General features: G+C 36.2%; 1 protein-coding gene across 1 annotated transcript; it reads right to left on the reverse strand.

Annotated features, from left to right (window-relative positions):
- Window positions 1-618: 618 nt before the first annotated feature.
- On the reverse strand, window positions 619-12,622 carry LOC146953171 (CELLULOSE SYNTHASE INTERACTIVE 3). Its single transcript, XM_085708221.1, has 7 exons — window positions 12,185-12,622; window positions 10,445-10,541; window positions 6,845-9,914; window positions 3,571-6,115; window positions 2,304-2,758; window positions 1,578-1,694; window positions 619-1,272 (listed from the first exon to the last, which is right to left on the reverse strand). Exons 2-7 carry the CDS (start codon window positions 10,501-10,503, stop codon window positions 1,111-1,113), a joined length of 6,408 nt encoding a protein of 2,135 aa, XP_085564347.1. The 5' UTR covers window positions 10,504-10,541; window positions 12,185-12,622; the 3' UTR covers window positions 619-1,110.
- Between the last annotated feature and the right edge of the window lie 769 nt (window positions 12,623-13,391).

Genomic DNA, 13,391 nt, shown 5'->3' on the forward strand with positions numbered 1-13,391 from the left:
CAAATGACTGCAAAGACAAGCTGGTATATTTTGAGTTTTGGTGGTAAATAAATGGTAATGAAAAGCTTCAACTTGAATCAGCTAAATAACCTTCATTCAATCAACTGGGTGATATTGCATAAACATAATTCACAAAATGTTTAAGTCGGGAGTCTCAGTTTTAAAATTGTAGTGTCTGCATGTTTACTCTTTTTTTTAATTAAAAGTAGTGCAATCATTCATCAATTTACTCTTGTTCTTTTTTTTTTTTTTTTGGTCTTAGATGAAGTGATAAACCACTGAATTTAAACTCACACACAACTGTAAGGTCCCGGGTTCGAACCCGGGTCACGACGTCTGACCTTGCAATTTCGGCATTTGCCAGTTGAGTTAGGACTTCTAGACCAATTTACTCTTGTTCTACTGCTATTATTTAAACATAATTTAAACCTAGAAAATAGACCAAGAAAAAATAAATTTGTGTTGGCTGTGGCCTAATGATAAAAAAATAGCATGTTGATGATAGAAATGGAAAAGAGTTGTGTTTTTTTAACATACATACATAGCATGTGACACCGTATGTATGTGTTACTTTTTATCGTGTACAACTGACATGAATTTCAAAATTACACACAAAAATCAAATGACACCATATTTGACATCAATGTTTTGATGTCAAAATATCATTTCTCAACGGAAAATGAAATTGGCAGTTTACTTTCCCATCTTATGTGTGGTTTACAAACATAAAACACGGCCACTTTACACCAAAAGCTAATGAAAAACAAAACGCAACAACTAAAGAAGAAAAAAATCTTCTGACGTAATTTTAATTAAAATGGCATTCTTCCTATGATTCAAGTTTCTGTTTCCTATGAACTGACCTGTACAATTGTAACCAATTTTTTCCCTTTACCAAATGAGGACCTCCTTTGTCACACACACCCTTTACCCAAGACACTTATAATTCAATTTAATTTACACTTACAGATGAAGCAACTTTATCTGCCAGACTACAAAATTGGATCTTCCAAACTTGTCGATAATTACATGAAAACCATATTGAACATATTATGCATGCTGCAGATTACCTTCTAAGCTTCCAGCCCAAAAAGCAGCTAACTACCCCTTTCAAATGTCATCATTAGAAATTCTGTTGGACCATATAATCTCAATTTCAAGTGTTCGGGAAGAACCATCCTTGTTGCCGTCATGACTAAGACTGAATAGTCCACTATAAACCCCATCTGTCACAATTTTATCAATTTGGATGGTGACTTTTCCAAGAGTTGTCTGGATAAAAAATATAACACTTCCAGTAAGTAATTGCAATTAGAGTATTGTTCGGTTTAGTTAGTGCAAAGATGAAAAAGGAGCCTAGTAATAATTTGTCATCATAAGAAAGTGAATTACAACACTAAGTAGAAATAAGCTAAGATCCTCTCGGTAATCAACAAAATATAGGTTTCCATCAAACAAAATTATGAAGTAGTAATTCTCCCTTTAAGTAAAGGAAGAGGTAAGCACCCACTTACTGGTTACCATAAAGAAAAATTAGTAAAATAGAGAATGAATAATCACGGAAAATATCTAATTACCTTTCCAAAAGTATTCTTGCTTTTGCATACGATATAGAGCTTTTGGCCCTTGGGAGGTACATCAAATGCCCATGTGAATCCTTCTTTCCATTCCGGAGAAGTATTGTGGTTCACTACCTACCAGATGCAACAATAAAAAATGGTATATGTAATCTTGTATGATAAAATATAATCCTTACTAGAGAAAGCAGATAAATCAATTGATAACTTCATAAATAATGTTTGGACAACGGAAAATAAATTGTGGAGTTTGTTAGGTTGTCAATTATGCAAGGGGATGATAGAATCGACAAGACCAAGAAAAATGGATATAGATACGAAAAGAATCAAAGGTGAAATAATCAATCTGAATAATTATTGTGGCATGTGTCAGGTCTATGATAACCCAGCTAGAGAAAGTTGGAGAGTTATCTATCAGAAGGCACTGCATGTCATGTTTGAATTCGAAGAGAAACGGAAAAAGGCATTCTATTATTGAATGTGAAATTAATATTGAATTTACTACAGTTGAGACTTGAGAGGCTTCAGTTAAGTATACTACTTTTAGGCTTCAGTTAATCAGCTTGTGACAGATGTAACATGAAACAAAATATAACAGAATTTTGCACTGACAGATGTAGAGTAAGTGTAATCTTTCACACGTTATAAGGCAAGAAAAAACCAGTATTAAAGGCTAAAATAATGACTGATGCTTCTGCAGAATTTTTCAGTTATTCATGGGAGTACCTTGGTTTGTTTTGTAGGGCCGTTGCCTATTGTCAACTGGCAAAATGCATTAGTGCTTCCCATAGTTTGCTTGAGGTTGTTTCCACGTTTAATGGTGACAGTCAAACAACCTGGTAAGCAGTGAAGAAGAGTATCTGCCCTCTCATGGAAACTTGGTGGGCAGGTTTTCATGAGCATTTGTAATATGGGGATGGCCTCAGCAGCAGTCATGGCTTGAGATTTTGCTATATCTATTTGCATGGTAGACCAAGATTGTTTTAGCAAGAAAAAGGTGTCAAGTACAGAGTCTTGAGCAACTTCACTCCCAGATTTAAGTGCCCCTACCAAATGAGGAATGCACAGGGTTGCTGCTTCAGATGCGTGGAGCTTAGGAAAGTTTATGAATATCACATGGAGTGTTTTCAAAACTTCCTCATTGATTGTGGCAGTAGACCACAACTCCCTTTCGAGTGCAGCTGCATAAAGGAGCAACAATACAATGAAATACAATTTTCTTAATAAAAAATGAAAAAAACCACCAACACACCACAATCTATATTTGAAGATTTATTTTTCTTGAAAGTAATTTGAATTAAAAATTGATATGATAAAACAGGAAGAAAACTATTTCACTAGCTGTCATGCTGCAGAAAATCTTTGACATCCTCCAAAACTAGAAATAGCAACACATATAATGGAACTAGAGATTTATACTAGGAAAGACAATATAACAAGACGGAAATCAACTTATTTGTACATATGATGATATATCCAAAAGACCAAAACTCTTTCTTTTCTGGTTCCAGAAAGTCTAAAAACCAGATAAAGGCTTGAATGAAACTCTCAGATGACAGTTCAAATTCTGACAATCTAACCATATTGAATCACACAGCAAAATAAAGAAGCCTTTCAAATACAATTTGTCACTGCATATCCAGTGTATTTATTCCTTTGAACATCAACTAGTATTTTAAAATGGGACAATAGGATTCTCTGCATGTATAAACACTAGGGAAAATTCAAGGCCCTCCAAGAAATTTCATAGTAAATTAATCATTAGTTTCAATATGCAAGATAAATGTAAAAGAAAATCTGCCAGGGACCATATACATGAAAAGGTGTGCAATAAAATAAATTTAAATATACTTTATTTACTAAAGACTAAAACATGAATGAACTTGAAAGAAAATTAGGCAATGTTAGCATGGACACGTGCCAAAAGCAGTTGCCGAAAGAGAGCATAAGTATAGAGCAGTTCTCGCTGTCAATAAAGACAAGAATAATGTACCTGTCAAAGATCTGATCAGCTCATTTGACACATATTCTAGTAATGTGTGAGTAGAAAACAAAAATTTGATTAGTAGAGCTGCTTGTCCAGCAACTTCTGTATTTGGAAACAGCAGCAATTCCTGAATCACTAGTATGCCCCCAGCTTCTGCAACAGCACGTCTATTTGTCCTGCTGTTCATGACAAAGTTTTGTAATGCACATATAGCCACCATTGTCATTTCTTCAGTTGGCTGATCTTCAAGTATACTTATCAATGCACGACATGCGGATACAGAGTCACTAGCTCTAGCATGTCGTTCATGCTGGGAAAGATTCCCCAGAGCTAAAGCAGCAAGGAGCTTGCCAGACTGTGATCTGGTTTGTGGATCTAACAAATATTGGGATAAAGGCGCTATAGCATACTTAGATACCTTCATTTCCCGTACTCTGACATTGTTAAATAAAGTTTCAAGTAATCCAGCAGATGCTTCTTCACATTGATGAGATCTTATAAGGTGCAACAGAGCATCCATAGCTCCAGCTTCCATCATCTCTTCAGCACTTGAACCATAGCTTCTTTCATAAACTGCTAAAGCATTTAGCGCTAGGCTAATTGTACTATCAAGTGTTGAGTGCAAGAGTTTTACAAGAACCACCACAGGAACTTTAAAATAGTAATCAGCATTGGAACACAATACATTGGAGAGAACTAAAGCAGCTGATTCCCAGAGTGCATGTGGTGGCTGAGGATCATCTTGAATAATAACTTTTGCAAGCTCAAAAATACCTCCCGCATCAGCAACGGCCTTTGGCCAGCTTGTGGATATTTTTTCCAATGCTTTTATTGCTGTTTGCTGTAAATTTAAAATTCCAATTCCTGCAAGCCTTACAAGGGGCACAACTGCATTCTTTGTTGTAATATCTTGCTGAAAGTGTTCCTGTGCAAGAAGATGAGATAACAGTTCTGTGCCAAGCTGCTGAATATCTTGGGATGGGGATTCCAGAAAAGAAATCAAGGGTTCAATGACTTGGCTAGGAGTAAGCTTTAAGGATGCAAGACTTTGTGGTTTCTCTAATATATTCACAAGTGCTTGTAAGGCACTATGTTGTCCCCATATGTTGAAATCCCGACGGAGCAAAACATTGAAAAGGGGTTCTACAATTTCTGCAGCATCTGAACTTCTAGCAATTGCACTACTATTAGTTAAAATGCGAAAAAGCTCGGCTATTGTGGAGCATAATGAGCTAGGTGCTGATTGAAATAGCTTGAGACAATTATCAATAATGCCAGCTTTGACCATGTCATGTTTGCTAGGAGTCCTGTCTTTACCCAATTTAATTAGAACAGATATAGTGGCCTCAATAAGCTGGTAGTTTTCACCAGAAACCAAGCCGACAAGGAGATCCACAACATTATAGGCTGCTGCAAGCTCCACCTGCTGTTCATCTTCCAACAATCTATCAAAAGCACAAACCCCATATTCTATTGCTGTCTCATAACCAGACTGCATCAGTGATATAAGGGGTTTTATGCATTCTGAGGCAACTGGGTTTGCTCTGATCTTGCTATTACCAAAAAGAGCATAGCAGAGATGTGCAGCATGGCTCTTCAGTTCCAAAGTAGAGGCAGAAGACAGTATTTTGTATAAACTTTCAAGTGGATTCCCTTCCACATCAGTAAAAACACATGCTTTTGACGAATCTCCTGATGTTAATTTGATCAAGGCCAGGAGAGCAGCTTCCTGCTCACTCCCTGATGTGGTGTTAAGCATGTCAACCAATGGCTGAATGGCCTGTTTAGCCAATTCTGAATCTCTGATATAGTCGGCATCAAAAAGTTCATGGAGTGCTCTTGCTGCACTGTATCTAGCATTTCTCGATCCAAGACGCAAAACAGCTATGAGTTGGTTCAATGAACTTGTTGATGCTTCATGTTTAATGAGGTCAGAGTTGCAAAATAAAATTCTCAGCAACTCTGAAATGGCAGTCTCAGTTGAATCTTGAGGGCTCAAGGACAGGTATTTGTTCAAAGCTTCCAGAGCTCCAGCTTCTGCCAGAAGTGATTTATTTGCATCACTTCCATCTGCGATGGATATCAAGAGTCTAACAGCAACTGGTGGAGCATTAGGCCTTTCTGGTATTGGTCTTAAGAGGTCGACCAAGAGGGGTATAGATTTTCGTGCAGTAGATCCCAATCTTACATCTTCAATTTCAAAAAGGTGATCCAAAACAACTTGATCAGGGTTTCGCACCAACGAAAATTCTTCTGATAATGTCATGAGATTTGGCATATCTGACTCAATATGCCCAATAATAGTTATCAAACCAGCAACAGCACCAGAATTTGCAATGGCAAGATTTATCCCCCTATTACCATTACAAACAAGACTAGCCAAAGCCTGGGCAGCAAAATATTTATCAATTACTTCTTCAGATCTTAGCAGAAGAGCGATAGAAGGTATAATGTTCATTGTAGCAGGTGATAGAATGATGTTTGCATCTTTAAATAAAATGGCCAAGAACAAGGCACTGATCCATATGCCTTCGGTATCCTCATATTCTGCCTGTCAATAGGAAAGGGAGGAAATATATTTGAATAAGTAACTAAATTTATAGCATACGTGAACAAGACTGAAACAAATGTGCAATCCAGACATGTACATCACCAACACAAATCATCAACCAAATGAACAGAATCTAGGGAAAACATAATATACATTATATTAGTATAGTCTAGAGTCTTTTTAATGTTCACTAATCGTTCAGATTTATTCTTCAGAGTTCAGGCCCAAGCTAAGCTTTAAAGGAAATAAGAGGGCGTTAACAAGATCAAAAGGGAAACAAATTCATAAAACTTATTTACAATAGTAATACAAACTTTAGGAAATCATGCATGTAAAAATTGAGATATGGGATTTTTATATTAAAAAATTAGATTCAAACTAAAAAAAAAATTAATTAGTACATATTTTGTAGATTCAGGTCTGGCAGGGCTTGGCCTAGATTTTATTCACAAAACTCTGCCTTTACACATCAAATCCAGAGTTTGATCAACTCATAAATAAAATTATATTACAAATTTATACAGATTCCAAGTTATTGTTGTTTATCAAATTGCAAAGAAATATTATCGAGCAAGTTAAAAGCAAAGCCATCACACACCCAACATGGCACATTTAATTTTTCCTATGTACATGAATATTAGTACCTGAGTTATAGAACAAACCAGCAAAAAGACAAAGGAAACTGATAAAGATCATCAGTTAAATAAATTGAAGTTTAAATTAGTATACCTGTGGATTTGAAGTATGTCTTGCAAGTTTATTACAGAGAGCTTCAAGTCCACCAGCTTCCATAACTGCGAGCTTACTCTTCGAATGGAAAGAAGCAATAATTGAGAGCAACCACAGCGCAACAGTACCTCCCAGGACAACAGCCGGATCGGGAATATCAAACATGTCAGCTTCTTGAAATGCATTCCTCTCAATAAAACCTTTAGTGGTGAATACTTCAATATCTAATGAAGAACAGAAACAACTCTGCTTCACCATATCAACTAAAGAATATATCAGTTGTTTTAGATAACCAGAAGAGTCAAGTGAATCTATTGACAGCTCTTTCGTCTCCTTTGCAACACAAATTAGTAAGGAAGCTCCACCAACTTTCACTTCTGAACTGGAGGAGTTTATAATTCTATCAGCCAATGACACAATGGATCTTGAACTAGCAAATAACAAATCACCAAGAACAGCTGGCTGATCTCCACAAAGCCTAGACAGAATTTCAATTGCCTTGTCCTGCACAAGGGGAGGCCCCTCAGCCAAACAGTAAATGAGAAGTTCTATGTTTGATGGTATTTCAGCCAGAGCTAACCACGGATGATAAGTGAAGTCGACACCCTGTTTAGTCCTGATTAGCAGTGCAATTGCTCCTAAAGTATCTGCTGCATCAGTTCCATCCATATCCATAGCTCTTAATGAATCCACAAGTGCGAGTACAGCAAAACGGCATTGAGCATTCCCCTTGAGAACGTCACCTACTGGAAAATGCTTAAGTAATTGATGAAGTGCACATGAAGCATTTTGTTTACCTTCCAAGGATCCTTCTGCCAGAACTCTTGTTAAAGCTGAAACAACATCTCCGGCTAGAGCTTCAGCGGCAATACAAGGATCAAAGAGAAGATTGGCCAGTGCAGCAACAGCAGTTTCAGCAGCATCAACAGAGGATGTTTTAGCTAGTTTGATTAGTGGCTCAACATCACCCTCTACAATATAAGACATCCTATTTGCAGCTTTGCTCTTGTTTGGACGAGACAGAGCACATAAGGCTCGAGCAGACTGAGTGGCAACACCTTGAGTTTTGCTAGTTAAAAGCTTCAGGCAAGGAAGCACAATCTCATCAGTTGCAAGACTATCACACATGTCTTGTCTAGTGATAAATAAATCAGCAAGGACTGAAGCTGCGTATTCTTGGTTTTCCACATTTGATGAATTGAGAACTTGAACAAGAGATCTCAGTCCTTTATTGGCTGCAGATCCCTTCTGAAGGAGATCCTTCTGTGAAGCAATAGAAAGCACGTGACCCAAAACCCGAATTATGTGTGCCTTCGAGCTTGTAGAATCCCCTAGTAGCAATGCTAATAGCTGATTAATTGTGGCAGAATCAGCTACTCGGACAAGCTTTGTGAGTGCCATAGCAGAAGCTTCTTGTCCTTTTGGTCCACCACTCTTGAGAAGCCACAAAAATGCTGGTACGGCTCCAGCACTTTCAACACAGGCACGAATATCTTCACTGTGACAGCACAAACTCCAGAGAACATTAGCTGCTTCCTCTTTTGCTTTTTGCGATCCTGTCTCTAACAACTGCACCAACGGTGGAATCCCTCCAGCAGCAGTGATTGCCCATTTGCTGTCGTCAACCTGGTGAGTTAAGATCGCTAACAATTGAACTGAGTACTCCTGATGCTGCTCACTGGCTAATCCCACCAATGAAATCAGCAATTGGATACCTTCTCGCTTTTTTATGGCCTCCCATATTCCAATCTTTTCACAACACAAGCTTGTCAATGAAAGTATCAGATACTCTTGCACATCAGGAGCAGCCATTGTTATAAGACCAACGAGAACCTTCTTCGAATCTGCTTGAACGAGCCGCTTTGAGAGATAGACGTTTCCATAAAGACTAGCCATAGCCTCAAGGACACGCTCTTGAATCAGCTTGTTGTCTCTGGGCTTTAAAAGAGTTACAAGATTATCCTCTATCTGAGTTGCATCAAAATGTTCCTCATCAACGTCATGGTTTTCCACGAAGACCATGAGTGTATAAGCAAGAGCACCAATTATATCGCCAACTGGGGCAGGAAGGCGAGGAGAATGGGAAAGTTCTCCAAGATATAGTATTAAAGAAGACATGCCCCCATAGATGTTGGCTAAAGCGCGAGTTGCATGCTCTTGCAAGGCTCGACCACCATCACCTCGCATACACTCTGTAGAAGGAGCAACAATAGCTCCAATAAGGATTGGAACGCCATCTGCATCAACAATAGTCTTTTTAGCCTTAGTAGACTTTGAAGAAAGGGCCTCTAGGGCATCGGCAGCACTGGCTCGTACAGAAATATAATTTTCCTGACCAACAAGTTGAAGTAAAGCTTTGACTGCTCCAGAGTCTATTACTTTGGGGATGCTATCACTAAAAGCCAGCATTAGACGTGCCAACAGAGAAGCTGCATTTGACTGAGAAACAGAATTATCTGAATACAAGAGACCCACAATGATATCCACACCTCCAGCCTCTAATGTTGCTTTCCAATAGTCATCTTTGTCCCCACATAGATTTCTTAATGCTCCAGTAATAAAACCTTCCACAACTTTGTCTTCTTTGTTTTGTGGATTTAGTTGATTCCATAAGGTTGGAACTACACCTTCTGTAACAAAAATTTTCATACCAACATGATCAACTGAAAGACCACCAGAGGAAACTTCATATATTGCTTCAGCTGCTGCCTTCCTAGCATCAGTGGATTCATATTTTAAAACTGACAGTAATGGTGGGATACAACCGCCAAGAAGTACTTTTAACCTCAAGTCTTCATCTTTGCACAGGATACTCAGAGTGGAAGCTACATTAACTTTTGCAAGCGGGGTTCCATTTCTGAGAATGTTTATGAACAATGGCATGGCTTGGGCATGAGAACCAATAAGTGCTCTAGCATCCTTTCTTCTCTTGGCAACACTTAATAATCGTGCTGTAATAAGTTCTTTCTCAAGTGGTGATGACATGTTGGCATGCAGTTGCTCCAAAAAATTAGCAACTGTTGCCATTGTAGATTCTGGATCGTCCATTCCTGTTTCCTCAATGAATTCCCTGTATGTAATTGGGTATTTAACTGCCACATGTTAGTATTTTGACTGTTTTCACATTTGCAAATGAGATAATGCGATGTAAAACTCAGATGAGACCTAACCAGCCATGAGCCATTAATATAATAATATAACATTAAATGCCAAACAGATCATAAACTAGTTCCAATTGCTAAAGTTAAGGGTCCGTTTACCTTGTGAAAACATTTTCTATTTAAATTTTTTAAAATTAGTGTTAATTTTACTTGATAACAAAGAGATAAGAGACTATTGAAGTTAATAATTGTCTGCATTTTCTGGAAAAATTGAAAATATCAAAGAACTATTTTTATTTCATGAAATGCATCATCCCTAACTAGCATTTCATCGTCTCTCTACCCAATGGTTCACTTTAGGTGTTTCACATCAAGTTAAAATGAACACAAACTTTAGGAAATGAAAATAGACAATATTTTCACAAAGTAGCCTCCATCATTATAATACATTTTCTATACAGCACAATAAATTCCTAATGAGTAGCACAAAGTTACTGACATGGGCTGAGAATCAGAATAAATGGATCTCTGTTGTTCTGGAGAGGGAGACTTTGACATTTGCACCAATAAGCTTGTTTATCGTCCTTGTAGGACCCCTGAAAATTTAAACATTTTTCTAAAATTTCAGCATACCAAAAGTCCATTCCAAATTGACATCCTACAGAAATGCTTAAAATAGAAAACACAGACATGAGAAGGACTTTGTTTATTAAGCTACATGACATAGCAATACCCATTTCCATGAAAAGACATCGCTTTATAACATTCATATTAGAGAGAGAGACCTGCTTACTATAAGAAATCACTTTCTATCAATTACAAACATGAATCAGTGACTATCACCCCATTCAAATTCAATCAACACTCTACCCAATAAAAGAAACAAAAAAAAAAAAAAAAAAAAAAAACTCCTAAACATGGCTTATGGCCTGCCCTAGATTTTAGACTGAGTGATCTCTATGCAAATGCAAACAACATTTCAGTTTCCAAGTTCCATATTATACAAAGACTTCACATTGATGCCTTCAAAAGTAATCATTAACCTCAACTTTATTGTTCAACTTAGTTTTACGCGAATGTATCCAAATATAAACCACTTTACATTCAACTCCCTTATAACTACAAACAATTTCCGAAAGCTTTGAACCAAACTCGCACTAGTGTGTCTTTGGTTTCCCGGTAGGGAGAGCTAAAAGTGATTCCAGATACATAAGCAGTGAATTTAATTTTGACATGTTTGAGTGATGTCTGTTGGAATTAATTTTACCTCTATAATAGATTCTAACTTGAAGCTAGGCTTTGCAGCTTTTTGACTCCAAATATAATTTTCACACTCAAATTTAGTGTATGTTTGCTTCCACTTTTGTAGGAGCCAGAATTGACTCTAGAGGTCTAGAACTGATGTTTATGCAGTGACAAGAATTGATTTAGAGTGAACTGATTGTGAAATTGATTCAGACTAAAAGGTAAAGTGATTTGTGTTTTGAATTTTGATACATTCACGTAAAAGTGAGTTGAATAATAAATTTGAGTGTAAAAATCAATAATAGAATCACAATTTCTAGCTTCAAGTAGACTCAATTCTAAAGGCAAAATCAATTATACTTAGACATGTTTGATTGCTCTCGAGTAAAATTGATTTTTCCTCTAGAATTGGAGCTTTTGATTCTAGAACTGACTTTTACATTCGCTTTTAGCCAATTTACTCTTCAACTATCTTTTACACTAACCAAACATAAATCACATAACCTTCAAATCAACTTTAACCAGAATCAAATTTTCTTCAACTAACATTTACTTGAAATATCCAAGCATACTCCCTCCGATCTCAATTACAAGCAACATTCCACTTTTTATGTACAAAGTGATTTTAATGAATCTAAAAAGTGATTTTTCTTTTGCTTATGGCAAAGACCAAAGGGAGTAATTCACTTTGTATTCGACTCATTTTTGACTAAAATCAATTCAATCAAAATCAATTATTTCATTCAATCACTCATACGATTTTTAAACTCAAATTTATTGTTCAATCACTTATCCAAACAAAACTCCACATATTTTTAACTAAAATCAATTCAATAAAAAAAAATCGCAATTGCTTAACCAAATTCAGACTAAAACCCTACAATCCAGAAATCACTTCATAAATCATCAAAATGCACACACACATCAAACACACAACACAAGCAATAATCAAAATCAAATTCAAAATTCATGACAAAACCATAAAAGAAGCTACCTCGCCGTGTGAAATGCAAATGCCGCAGAACTCCTCCCTCCTTAAAACTACCTGCAAAACCTTTGCATCCTCAATTCACTGCTAATTCCATCGAAATTGAAAACCGATCCAACACAGAAAAACATCACAAACGCGTTACAGAATTCAGATCTTGAGGAAGAACCGTTACAGATCAAAGAAAAACGGATCGTTATAAGAAGATAGGGTAAAAGAACGAATCGAAGCGTGCAATGAAATTGAAATGCAAAAGAAAATAACGAAAATTATAATTTATTTATTAGAGTAATTGAAAATTGAGAAGAAGGTGGTGAATGTGTGTGAGAGAGAGAGAGAGATAAGAGAGAAATGGAAAAAAGGAATGGAAGTAGAAGGAAGGAAGTAACAGAAGAGTGAAAGAGTTGAATGAGTGTGTTTATGTAACTGTGTCTGCGTGTCTGTGTGTATGACTCGACTCAAGCTTCTCCGTTAACTTTCTATGACTGCTTTCTTTTGTTTCTTATCACTATCACTATTTTACTTTGCCCAATGTTTTTCTCACCGTTTTTTTTTTTTATTTTGCCCAATAAAAAATAATTCATTTAATAACCGATGTATTTGACATACAATATAGATCAGATATCAGTTATTTAGTAAACTTAAAAATTAATTATGTATTTTTCATCATAACATCAAGGTTTGGTCTAATAATAAAATGATGGGTTTTGAATCTGAAAGTTATGATTCGAACACCCCATTTTTTTGGGTCAAGTAGCATAGCGGCTGGAGAAATTCACCTTAAAGGTGAAATAATGGGGTGTCTGAAGTTCGAACCCCAGCCGCTGCATACATAATGCATTATCTCTTACCAAGTGAGTTAAGCTCACGGGGACAATTCGAACACTCTTTATATCTTTGGAAAAAATTAAATATTTTAGTCTGAATATTTTTTATTGTCATGGATTAAAGCATTATCCTCTAACTCTAATTTATATTTTCATAAATAATATTTTTAGTATTTAATTTAGAGTTTACTTTATAAAAAATCAATTTTGATAATTATTTAGATATGTCATATTATTTCCTAAATGCCTACATAAATATCTGAAAAATTATATTCTTTTATAAGAATAAATATTGATATTTAATTAAATATGTGTAAACTATCTGATTATCTTAACAAATACATCATAATATTATTTTCATAAATGTCTGAATTTCTCTGTAGATA

The sequence above is a fragment of the Medicago sativa genome, chromosome 1 (genome assembly GCF_051527215.1).
Source record: "Medicago sativa cultivar Bolivia chromosome 1, Bolivia_mono, whole genome shotgun sequence".
NCBI lineage: Eukaryota > Viridiplantae > Streptophyta > Magnoliopsida > Fabales > Fabaceae > Medicago > Medicago sativa.

Bases quoted from the DNA above. Each gene is read 5' to 3' on its own strand.
- LOC146953171 (XM_085708221.1), bottom strand. From the start codon at position 10,503: ATGTCAAAGTCTCCCTCTCCAGAACAACAGAGATCCATTTATTCTGAT. The intron at 2,759-3,570 runs GTACATTATTCT...TCCTTTATGCAG, and splicing joins GCTGATCAGATCTTTGACAG to CTGCACTCGAAAGGGAGTTG. The intron at 1,695-2,303 runs GTACTCCCATGA...TGCATCTGGTAG, and splicing joins GCCCTACAAAACAAACCAAG to GTAGTGAACCACAATACTTC.